Source organism: Thunnus maccoyii, chromosome 8 (genome assembly GCF_910596095.1).
Source record: "Thunnus maccoyii chromosome 8, fThuMac1.1, whole genome shotgun sequence".
Lineage (NCBI taxonomy): Eukaryota > Metazoa > Chordata > Actinopteri > Scombriformes > Scombridae > Thunnus > Thunnus maccoyii.
The window spans coordinates 23,602,213-23,614,745 of NC_056540.1; the positions used below are offsets into that span (position 1 = coordinate 23,602,213).

The following is a 12,533-nucleotide window of genomic DNA, read 5'->3' on the forward strand; positions in this document are numbered from 1 at the left end:
CAATCAATCAAAAGTGACTGGAAACTCACAATAGCAACAATTTTTGAAGTGCTTCTGAGCTACCGACAGCTCCATCAACTTTCCTTTGAATGCCTCCCTCTCACCTTCTCCACTGCAATGAGTTTGCAGAGATAACTAACAAAAATCAGGTTAAACAACCTTAAACATAAATAATGATGTGTGTAAGCCCTTCGCCTCCGCAGGAAAATACGTTGAGCCACTTTGCTGGCGTTGAGAGAGAAATACTAAGGAATGAAGTAATGCAGCTTAAACCCTGCAACAGCTTTACTGGATTCTATCCCAGATGCTTTAAAAAGGGTTTCCAGCTGAGAATAGAGGATGAAGTACCGGCTATTTCCCTTACTGCTATCTTTTCAATAGCACTGAAAACTGCTATTATGAAACCTCTCCTGTATGTAAACTAGATCCTTTAGTGCTGAACAATCTTATAGTAATTTAACATAAATCTTCTCATAAGTAAAATAAATGCAAAAACAGCTTGATATACTGTATTTATGGAGACTTTACCACAACACTGAAACAGCACTTAACTTGCAAAAATGAAGACCAGCTCACAATTGAATGCTTTTAGACTTTAGGGAATGATGCATATATTCTGAACATTTTTTATTTCTACAGGGACTTTAGAGGTGTGTTCACCACACCTGTGTCTTTCTTCAGACTGAAAAATCTCAGTCTCTTCAGCATAAATTAATCCTGCTCCTTCTCACTTACCCTGAATCATTTTGTCATTGATTGACACTCTAAAGATGGAACAAACCAAGCCGCTATATGCAGCCATCAGGCCCACAGCTGCATCCTTCATTCCTTGCCTACTGCTCTTCAGAGAGTGATTGGACAGCCTGACATTTAGCTGTAATTGAATTGCATCCTGCCCCCTTGTGGATGTTGATCTGTAGTCAGGGAGGGTGAGGTGGTTTGATGGCCAACTAATCACAAATGGTGAGTCATTTGCCAAAGCCCTGCTCACAATCGTTGATTAATATTTGCAGATCCTCTTGTCAAACATTTTTATCTATGAGCCCGTTTAGACGTAATGTAGTTATAAATACCATTTCTCTTCAGTTCAAGATGTGGGGAGATCAGTCTGATTCTGTCATATTACAACAACACAAAAGTGATCTGCAGATCAGTCATATAATGAAGTAAACAAAAAATCATACAATCATTCTATGACTACATCTGTTTATTCAAGCGGCTCAAAAATTTAAACGGTTTTTCACCCGACACTGACTCAGTCACAGCCGAGCCGACGCACAGCAGTATTAATCTTTTCAAATTGCTTTTTTAATAGCAGTTGAGGTGGCTGGCGAAGCTACATTAGCACTACTGATGAGGAGGGCTGAGAGAGAAGCTCTTCAGGTTGAATAGACTATCACCATCTCAGTGGTCTCTTGTCTAAATGTGCTAATGTGAGATAAAATGGCTGCTTGACTCAACATGGCGTGGGTGTGTTTCACTGAACTCTTGATAAGCCTTTCCCATCCTGTTTACAGGAGACTAAACAATATCAACATGGCGAGCTTGTTTTTAATGTGCATGTTTTAGCTTTAGTCATCTACTGTAGTGTCACTGTAGTTGTGTTTATGTGAAGCCTTTTGTTTGAATGACTGCTGAAGAGATTTATTTTTTTATGTCCATTGAAAGTTATAGAGAATATGGGGGAGGGATGATTGAGAAACAGTTCCTCCATGATATAAAAAACCTAATTAAAATGAAAATGATATGTAAAGACCATGACTGATTTATTCCAATTATAAGAACAGTATGTTCAACTGCCAGGCAGAGTAACATAAGCAGCTTTATAAAGACTCTGACTGAAATGTTGAATCTCTAATCTACCTAACTTGCCATAATATATCATATCATATCATATCATATCATATCATATCATATCATATCATATCATATCATATCATATCATATCATATCATATATTAAAACTCTCCACTAAAACACAATATTTTATTGTTTGCATTTTGATGAGGTAGCATGACTCTCTGCACCTGACAATGACCTATATTAATGACCACCAACATAACTTACAGCAATGTTTTTTTTTAATTACTGAGTTTGGTTCAATTCAAACAGATAAATGAAGAAATGCGCAAATAGAATCATATTTTGATCAAAACAAATCTTAAAGATCCCCTCCAGAAATGTTTTAAGACATAAACATATTGTGTGTCCAATATGTTTCTTGCACAAAAAGTTCAATTACCCAGTTAGAACTTAAATGACACCTCCTTCTTCTCCCTCACTGAAAAATCTAAATCTATGAATACGCAAATATTGCTCATTTTCAAATATTTCTCTTACATTACAAAAGTCCTGTGTGTTTGCACTGGGGGCTTCCACATCACACTAGTAAGTTGAGTACTGGACCATGACTGGCTTCAAAGCTAGTTGTGAGTAAAAAAGGTGAGTAAAAAGAAACCTTCCTCTTTCCTCAGATGAATATGAAAACAGACTTCTAGTGTCAAACTCTGCACGTACATCCTTCTGCAAAGAGAAGCTCAAACATCCAACTTAAGTAACAAGTTGCAAAACACATTTTTGAGTGGTGAGGGACTTAAACTTATTGTTCATTTATTGTTTTTCTGGAGCTTCCAAGATTTGGTGTTTCCAAGGAAAAGAAAGGTTAAATATAGTGAGGGGTAAAAGGAAACTTAAAGACCCTGAAAACATAAATGTTTCTCTTTGCCAGTAAACATTCATGACTAAATAATCAACAATAAATGTTAAAATTTGGGTAAAACTTCCTTATTTACATCCTTATTTATTGAGGATGTAAAGTTTAACATTCAGAGGACTGAGGCCAGTGTGGGTGTGGTTTAATCAGATTTGACTGAGCGTCCTAACAACATAAGCAAACAGCCAAACAGCTGACAACAGATTCTTATCCACGTGTTGCTAAACTCTGATTGGCCCAGGAAAGTACATGACATCACTGTTCCCAAATGTACCCTGCCTCCTTCAAACCAGTGAGAGGAGTACTGACAAAATCGCACAGACACAGAGGAAGATCTCCATGAGTCAAGGACAATTAAAGATCATTTTTAGGAAAAGCAGCTCGGTAAAAAGAAGAAGCTCTTAAACAAGATTTAAAAGATGATTTAGCCACCCTCTGGCAGTAATTTTAAAGTCTAGACACCCTAATGGGATTTAATGCTGGCTATTAACAGCAGTTATATAGAATAGAAATAGAATATAATAGAGAGCCTTTATTGCCATTGTATTGTAAATACAAGGAAATTAGGAGTGCTACTCCTGTTTAGTGCATTAAAAACAAATTACAACATAGTTTCACACAACCACACAACACAAGTCCTAAAATAAATAAATAAATATATATAAAACAGTAAAGTGTATCATGAAATAGGTGTCGTATACACCGGAGTAATATGAAATATTGCACATAAATAGATGTGATTATTGCACAGTGTGAAATTTATGAGAATGATATGATATTATTGCACTTTATGAGAGTAAATATTGGGTTGTAGCACCAGGACAGTTTTCATATTGCATGCTGAGTTGATTACTTTTTGATGGAGTGTACAATGAGCCTTTGCAGGCTGTATTTTAATAGCTGTTGTAATGACCTTATAATAAAAGACAGTTTGAGGGAGAATTAGAGTCACTTTGGATCAATAAGACTTGGAACCACAGCCAGACTCATAACACCACAACCTCATGATGTCACTAAATCTTAGTTTGACACATTACACATTACACCGTGTATGTGTGTGCGTGTGTGTGTGTGTGCGTGCAGCTCTTACCTCAGGGGCCAAGCTGCAGTACTCAAACAGAGTGGCACTGTCACCACTCAAAGCTGACGTGTTACATCTCCGGGGAGCCGCTTCATCACCTGTGACACAAAAAAACTGGCCGAGGCGTCTCTGCGGACACGCTGCTGCATCGTGTCACTGTGACACATTATATGGTTCTGCTCTGTTAGGGCGCCCGGTGAACACCTGCACTCCCAATTGTAACACAGTAAACAGTCAAGGAATATCCACTTACGTCATGCATTCATGTGGAGATATCATAGTACATTTGTTTCTGAGTACACTGCGATATATATATGAGGCTTTAGGGGCACCAGTACACACTAAAAATCACTGGGTTCAATTTTTACCCAGTTTGGGTCAATATAGCACCAATGCAACATCGGGTTATCTTTACTCAGTAGCAATCTATTATTTTGACCCACACAACAAGCTTTCACTAAAAACTGTCACAAATTTTTCTCATACAAAACAATGTGCCTGTGACACTCAAAAGATACACAAGTTGGGTAAATAACCCAACAGTAAAATAAAAAATAACACTAAATTGGGGCAAAACGACCCCTTGTCTTGAGCGTCTTTGTAGGTAACATTAGCCCAGTGTTGTGTTGGTGATATGTTGACCCATACTGGGTAAAATTTTGAGTTTAGCATTTTCTCTCTTGCCAAGAGCTAGATGAGAAGATCAACACCACTCTCATGTTGAGAGTGAGAGTTAAATCTCTGCAAGAAAACAAGTAAGCGTATTTCCCAAAATGTTGATCTCTTCCTTTAAATTTAAGCAATTTGCTAAATTATTTCATTTAATTTCAATGTTCAGATTTAAATTTATTTGTCATTTCAATTTTAAAAAATATAGTGAAAGTGGAATAGCAACAACAAAACATGAAAGCATCAAAATAAAATCCTAAAACAATTAATGTGTACTGGTGCATGAAAACCTGAGTCCAATAAAAGATCTTGGTATGTTCAAATAAACTCAGTAAACAGTATATAACATACTTTTACATATACAGTACATAGAAAGTAGCAAAAAAATGATGTAAGGTGGCTAAGTTTATGTGTGTTATCATTATCAGTGTTTTAAATGAACAACAAAAACCCCATCTACACTAATAGATTGTAGAAGTATCATAAATGTTATGAATCTTGAAATGTACTTCACAAAGAAGTTGTTTTTGCCTCACAGTGTTGGTTGTCATCTCACCCCAAGAGGAAGAAATGTTTGTTTGATTAAAGCACATGAAGTCAGGCCATTAAAAGTCTTCTGTCAAAGCTTTGGTTAAAAAAAAAAGAACTGTGTAAACTGTGATGAATAATTCACAGACAACTATCATTTTACTTGAGGTTAGCTTGCTGGGTTGCCATGGTAGAAATGCATGTATTATTTAATGGCTGTGTGAGTCTGACTGTAAGACAGCTTAGGCTCTCGGTCATTTTTAGATCGGTTCACACTGTGAGGATTAAACGTGGTAGTAATCCATGGGAAACAAAATAGAGTGTCTGAGCTGCATGTTGACCTCCGAATGAGAAGGAAGGAGCTACACTTCAGGCTTGTGGACCATGTAATGTGGCAGAGGGTTTGCAATGGAGGGGACAATGCTGACGGCAGAACAGGAAAAGCCACAGAAGCGGGTGAGGTTCCGCGTGGCTTCAGGGAACAGCGGCCGGGTTCTAAAGGAGATGTTCAAAGATGAGGGGCCCTCAGACTCCCTGGATTCAGACTGTACCAGCAGCTCTGACGCTGAACGGGCCAGTACTCCCTCTACAAGTGGAGATGCACACGGACACCTGTACCTGGGCTCTGAGCTGGATGACAGTGAGAGTGAACCTGATGAACTGCTCATGTACGCAGGGGCCACCAAGGACTGGACATTCACCACCAAGAGGGTCAACATACTCAGTAAAAATGGGACTGTGAGGGGGGTCAAACACAAAGTCAGCGCAGGTCAGACGCTGTTTGAAAACCTTCCCGATTCCAACAGTGTAAGTACATTTATCAGGACCTGCTTTTATCTCATTGTTTAATATAATCAGTTTGATAATATGATATTATTATTGTTTGAAATGTTTTAACTCTAGTTCCCATCAGTGTCTTTGTCCTCTGACTAAAGTCTAGTTACATGTAGAAGCGACATGACTGGGATAAAAGCTAACAATAGGGGACAAGGTCACAGAGCAATTAAAGTTTAATGATGCATTTCGTTAAGTGTTTCAAGAGAAACTAATCAGGTTAATGAATTCTCAGCACTTCGCTTTCTAGTATCCCTGCAAAAAGATCTATTTGTTATTCTTAGGTAACTCTTTGCCTGTGTGTCAATGCAAACGTGATACAGAAGGTCATATAGATGAAACCATTTCTCTGCAATGTGGTATGACGTGAACGAACAGCGTCACTGTCGAGATAAAGCTTCTTGTCACGATTACCTGAGATAATCTTTCTTTTAGGTTGAGGTTTAAATGAGGTGAAGAGGTCTGGTCTGATCCGAAAGGAAAAGTCTGGTGTTTCTATACATTTTTATCAGTTTAAGAATCACAAACACTTTACATTATCACCAATTGTTTTACAAAGCATGCCATAGCTTCTTACATTTTTCAGTGTTTTTGACTCACCTACTTGAGGTATTTCATCATGATGAACATGTATCTTTATTTAAATCATATGTATTCAGCATTGTATTGTAGTGATATTTAAATTTAATGATAAGAAATTAACTTTATAAGTAGTTCAAATTCTTAATAAAATAGTTAAAAATTCTTAAAATTACATCTACTATTTTTCCTTCATTGATAAGTTCTGAATCTATGAATGAGAAAATAATTTTAGTTACAATAGTTTAACTGTTGGACACAAGACGTCTCCTACTTCACTGAAAAGTCCATTCTCTGTGTTTGTGCACTGGAGCCTTCAGGTTTCCAAATGACACTTGTGTAAGTTTCATACCGGACCGTGATTGGCTCAAAACTAGTTGTGATGTCATACACCTTAAACTTAGATTTTCAGTGAGCATAAAGAAACCTTCTTCCTTCAGCAGATGAATGTGAAAACAGCCTTCTAGTGTCACATACATCATTCTGCGCAGTGAAGCTCAAACATCCAACTGAGGGAACAAGAAGAAAAACAAATTTTTGAGTGAAGGGGGACTTTAAGTCTCTGTGAGTCTCTGTTGAGATAAATGGAAACCAAGGACCCCTGGAGGGGAGATTGAAGATATTCAAAAATATAAAAATCTATAGGATGTTTTAGGACATTCTTGAAAGTTGAGCAAATAATACAAGACTTGTAGTAAAATTGTTGAAACATTTTGTACTACTTTCTACTAAAGCATCCCTTGTAAAGGCATCATAAGTCATAACTTATGGCTTTATTAATGGTTTATAAATCCTTCACTAATAATTTATAGATCAGTTATTTAAACCATTAATAAAACATTTGGGTTGCCAGGTGGTGGAAAAAAGGAGCTGGTGTTTTTCTTTTCTATTTGGTAGTAATACACTTATAAATGTTACTAATAAATAGTAAATGTTTCAAAACTAGTAAGTAAGTAGTCATACAGTCTAATCAGTCAGAAGGATTTTTCACAACCTGGCAACCCAAACGTGGTACTCATTAATGGCTCATAACTGATCTGTAAGGCATAACTAAATTATGTATTAACCATAAATAAAGGCATTAGTTTTGACTTATAAACCCTGTATAAAGGGTAGCTTACTTAAAGTGGTACTAGACATCATCATAATCTACAGCATATTGTTGCTGGGAGGCATGAATTGATCTCTGAATAATTAATGTGAACCTTATGTATAACAAAAAACATAAAAGGCAAATGTAAACATATAACTAATTTATGGATTTCGGTTCCCCCGTAGATGGAGTTATCTCTTGAATTTGGGCGGATAGTGATCTACACTACAGGTTTCCGTGTGGTGAGGACCACCTTTGAGCGCTGCGAGCTGGTCCGGAAGATCTTCCAGAACCACAGGGTGAAGTTTATGGAGAAGAACATCGCTCTGGACTGTGAGTACGGGAAGGAGCTGGAGGAGCGGTGCAAACGTGTGGGAGAACCTCCTTCATTACCTGTTGTGTTCATAGACGGACACTACCTTGGGGTTAGTTCTTATTACTCCTCTCTAATGATATCTGACCATGATATCTTTCAGAAATACACAGAGAGCTCATTAAATACTGAATTTTGGCATTAACTTGTTTTGCAGGGTGCTGAGAAAATACTAGACATGAATGAATCAGGAGAGCTTCAAGATCTACTGACAAAAATTGAGGTTGGTTTTCACAGTGTTTTCATTGGAATTATGAATACTTGATGGTGATCAAATAGATGATTTTCCTGTGAATCAGGGTGAGTGAACCGCTTGATTTGATACACATGATGTTAAATTATTCACACGACTCCCGTTGGATCTAGTGAGCAATATTATATGTGCATAAGGTGATTATAAAGTCATAATAAATTAACGCTTTGTGTTTGTCCAAAGCCATTAAGATGAACACAGTGCAAATAGGAGCAGTCATTTCCCCTCACTAGTCATGTCATCAATAAAACATCAGCACGCTGAAAAGTAAAACATGCATGCACATCAATAAATGACCATCAATAATGGAGGGCTTGTTATTGATTCTGCTTTCAACACATTTGTTCACACACACCAACGCAGAGCACATCACTCTGTGGTACAAAACTGAATTGTGTAAACTGTTTCTGTGTCTGTTAAGCTACAGATACGTCAGTCACACATGCACTGGCCTTTACTCAGGCCTCAGATATTGGAATTTAGACCCAACAAAAAGCTTCATAAGCGAATGCAAAGCAGTGTGATGACATTTGAATCATGTATTCCACTCACCGCAGGCTGTTAAAAAAAATATGCAGCTCTCAAAGGTCACGCTTGCACTAATCAGTCCAGAACAGGCCAGTAACATGGCTTGATTGTGTGTTTAACTATATCTGCAGAGTGATGCCTTCCTAAAAAAAATCACAGTTGTGATTAAAGCAATAATACAACATTTTGGGAAATACACTTGGAGGAGAATATTGAAACCACTGAGACACTAAGCTTGTCTGCCTCTGTTGAAAGCTAAAAAAAAAGCTCACTATATATCTTATAGCTTGTTTGTTTAATCTGTGCACAAAACCAGTGCAAAGACGAGAGCTGAAAAGATTAGTTGAGTATTGTATTAGACCATCGATAGAAAAAAAATCAGCAACTATTTTGATAAGCATAAAAAATTATTAATCTTTTCAGTTATTTTCCAAGCAAAAATTGTGAAACATTCACATGTTCCAGCCTCTAAAATGAGAGGATTTGTTACTTTTCTTTGCGATATATCATCGTATATGTATATATACATATACAATATGTATATATTGTATATACTGAATATCTTTGGACTGGTGAAGATGTCATCTTGGGGTCTAAGGTTGCGATGGGCATTTTTGCCCTGTTTTGTGACACTGCATAGACTACAGGATCGATCTAAAGTCTTAAAAATAATCATCAGGTTTATTGATAATGAAAATAATTGTTAGTTTTGGTCGATTTTGGTTTTACTGGACTTAGGCATAGCATTCGATACTGTTGACCACCACATATTATCCACAGGCTAAAACACCTGGTGAGCATTTCTGGGACCACATTGGAGTGGTTCTCACTGTTAGGACTTTGTCAGTCTCTGTAGGTGAATTTGTGTCAGACACTGCTTCTTTGTCATGTGGCATCCCCCAGGGATCGATCCTGGGGCCTATTTTATTCTCCATATACATGCGTCCGGTAGGACAGATTATCGGTAGTTTCAGCAACATCTCATCATCATTTGTACACTGATGACATCCAGTTATACTTTTCCTTCAAACCTGATGAGCTTGATAGACTGTCTGTATTGAACAACCATTTAAATGCAATTAGGAACTGGATTATTGTTTCTGTTAACCTTCACTCAGTGATCACGCAGAACCTTGGTGCCTTGTCCTCATCTTCTCGGTCTAGTCTGCATAATCTTGGTGTGATTTTTGACCAATTTATGAGTTTTGATGCTTATATTAGGATGCTGACTTAATCATGTTTCTTTCACTTAAGAGACATAGCTAAATTCAAGTCTGTTGTGTCAAAAGCTGTAACGGAGATGCTAATACATGCCTTTATCTCATCGCGTCTAGACTACTGTAATCCTCTTTTTACCTGCCTAAATATATCTACCTTACACCATTTACAAACCATCCAAAATGCTGCTACTAGGCTTTTAACATGATCCAACAGGTGGTCACACATTACATCTATTTTAATCTCACTGCATTGGCTCCCCTTTCATTTTAGAATTAATTTTAAAATCTTGATGCTCACTTATAGAGCCCTGCATGGCCAGGCTCCACATATATTGTGGACCTTCAACACCCCCACACCACGAGCTGAGCTCTTAGGTCCTCTAACCAGAGTCTTGGCTGAAATTGTATTTTCCATGTCAACGAGTACATGAGGGTCCGCTAGGGTCTGTGTGAATTTGTCATCAGAGGGTGTATGAATAGGCTTTGTGTGGACATCCACATACCTCCAATTTGTTGTGACCGTGCAGTACAGAAGGGTCTATCTGTTGTCCTGTAGACCTACATGACACACACCCACTTTATCACACGACATCTTCCTCAACCCCCCAACCATTGTGTTTTATGCCTGTTTTTCTCATGTGTGTTGTATCTGTTGATTTGTTTTATTTAGCCTACTTTGACTGTGAAGCACTTTGTGATTGGTGTCTGTGAAAGGTGCTTTATAAATAATCTTTATTTACTTACTTGTGGCTTTATAGACAACAAGGAGTTACTTTTATTGCTGCATTCACACAATGTTGTGTTCACCACATGTTTGGAGCAGTTCGTTAACACATGAAACCAGATACAAATCAATGGTGTATAGCTCCTTTTAAATCAGCTAAATTGATTGTATTAGTGTTGATATTGGAGTTTATTTAGATGAAACTATCAATAATTAAGGCTTTGCAGCCATTTTGCTTCTTTCTTTCAGTTCCTCTCACCAAGTGGGAGATATTTTTGCTGTATGAAATTCCACATATTCCCGGCTTGGAATTACAACTAAGAGAATGACATGAATGGTTTTGCTCATAATTACGGACCTTTATGATATGAAGGGAAGGTAGCATAAGTAGCACATTATTTCTTGGCTGGCTGCAGTGACCTGCTGGAGTCTCACTGGTTGCCTGGCAACATCACAAAGATAAGACACCAAGTCATTGCACCCAGCCAAGAAGTAGTCCTGCACATTACCCCTGTCAAAACCAAAACGTGTCATTTTTACACCTCTGTTCTTGTAGCATTAAACAAACCAGATATATATGTAGTGAATTTAGAGGTGCTGGTTGGCAATTTTTTTTTCTTTTGGACAGAGCCAGGTTAGCTGTTTCCCCATGTCTTCTGTTGCTCTGCTAAGCTAAGCTAACCAGGTGCTGTTGTAGTTTCATATTCACTGTACAAACATGTACACGTACAAAAGTAAGTGTATTTCCCAAAATGACTACTACTTTAAAGCTTTAAGTTATTCGCACCAAATCCAGCTGATTTAAAACCTTGTATCTCCAAAAATGTGGGAAGAGAAGGAAAACCAGCAGTAATTTGTGCTATACATGTAATTCTTTTAGATGTTGGATATCTAATCTGGATTGTGAATCTCTTCTCTAGAGGGTACAGCAGCCCCAAACGTGCCAGACCTGTGGGGGCTTTGCCTTCATCCCGTGCCTGATGTGCCATGGCAGCAAGATGTCCGTGTACCGCAACTGCTTCACGGATTCCTTCAAAGCCCTAAAGTGCACTTCCTGCAACGAGAACGGCCTGCAGCCGTGTGTAAGCTGCAGTGAGTGAGGATGTTAAGTGCCTGACCCAACATCCTTCCTTCCTTCCTCCTCCAGGACCCAACACAGGGCCCTGAACTGGACTGCAAAACAGGAAGTGAAATGACACAGCAGGACTCTTCTTCCATGGCCATTAATTAGTAAAAAAATATGCATTTGTAATAAAATCTGTGAATTTGTGGATTTGGTATTGTTGCAATGATTATATTTCTATGTATCTTTGTCATTTATTATATGAATGTTTTGTTGTAAATGCGTTCATCAGGTTTCTCACGTTAGTTAACTGCAAAACAAACTGTCCAGTGAGGAGCTGTAAACTAGTCTCACCTCTGGTCAACTTAAGCTTGTTACTTAATTAGTGAGGAGGATCCTTCGTCAACAGTGCTCTCATTACTATTCCCATATCAGACAGAGTTAAAGATAACGGACACGGAGGACAGAGAGGGAAAGTCGAGGGCTCAATTTGCAGCCAGCGGAAGCCATGAAACTAAACCTTTACTCACAGTGGAGCATCAAACATTATACCTAAATCCAAATAAATCAAGGAAATCAGACTGTAACCTTTTTAATAGTACTTTATATAATGTCTCAGCATACATACATACACAACAGCATATCCTGAAGCAGTACAATGCAATCTTACTTACTGGTTCAATAATGTATCGGCTGCTTAAGGATTTAGGTTTGCATTGAATAATTAAACTCAAGGGGAACTTAATATGTTCCAGCTGTCTTTAACCCTTATGTATTTTAGTTTTTGACAATTCCAGCATGAAAATTAAGACACACCACTATCGCACTGTCAAGCCAACCATCCATCCAGATGACATGCAATCCTCGCCGTTTTG

The 12,533-nt window shown here is 37.9% G+C and overlaps 1 protein-coding gene across 1 annotated transcript; it reads left to right on the forward strand.

The window, feature by feature from the left end:
- Nucleotides 1–5,399: 5,399 nt before the first annotated feature.
- grxcr1a (glutaredoxin and cysteine rich domain containing 1 a) lies at nt 5,400–11,749 on the forward strand. Its single transcript, XM_042419786.1, has 4 exons — nt 5,400–5,798; nt 7,689–7,922; nt 8,028–8,093; nt 11,516–11,749. The coding sequence occupies exons 1-4, from the start codon at nt 5,400–5,402 to the stop codon at nt 11,693–11,695; spliced, it is 879 nt and encodes a 292-aa protein (XP_042275720.1). The 3' UTR covers nt 11,696–11,749.
- The last annotated feature ends 784 nt before the right edge of the window (nt 11,750–12,533 follow it).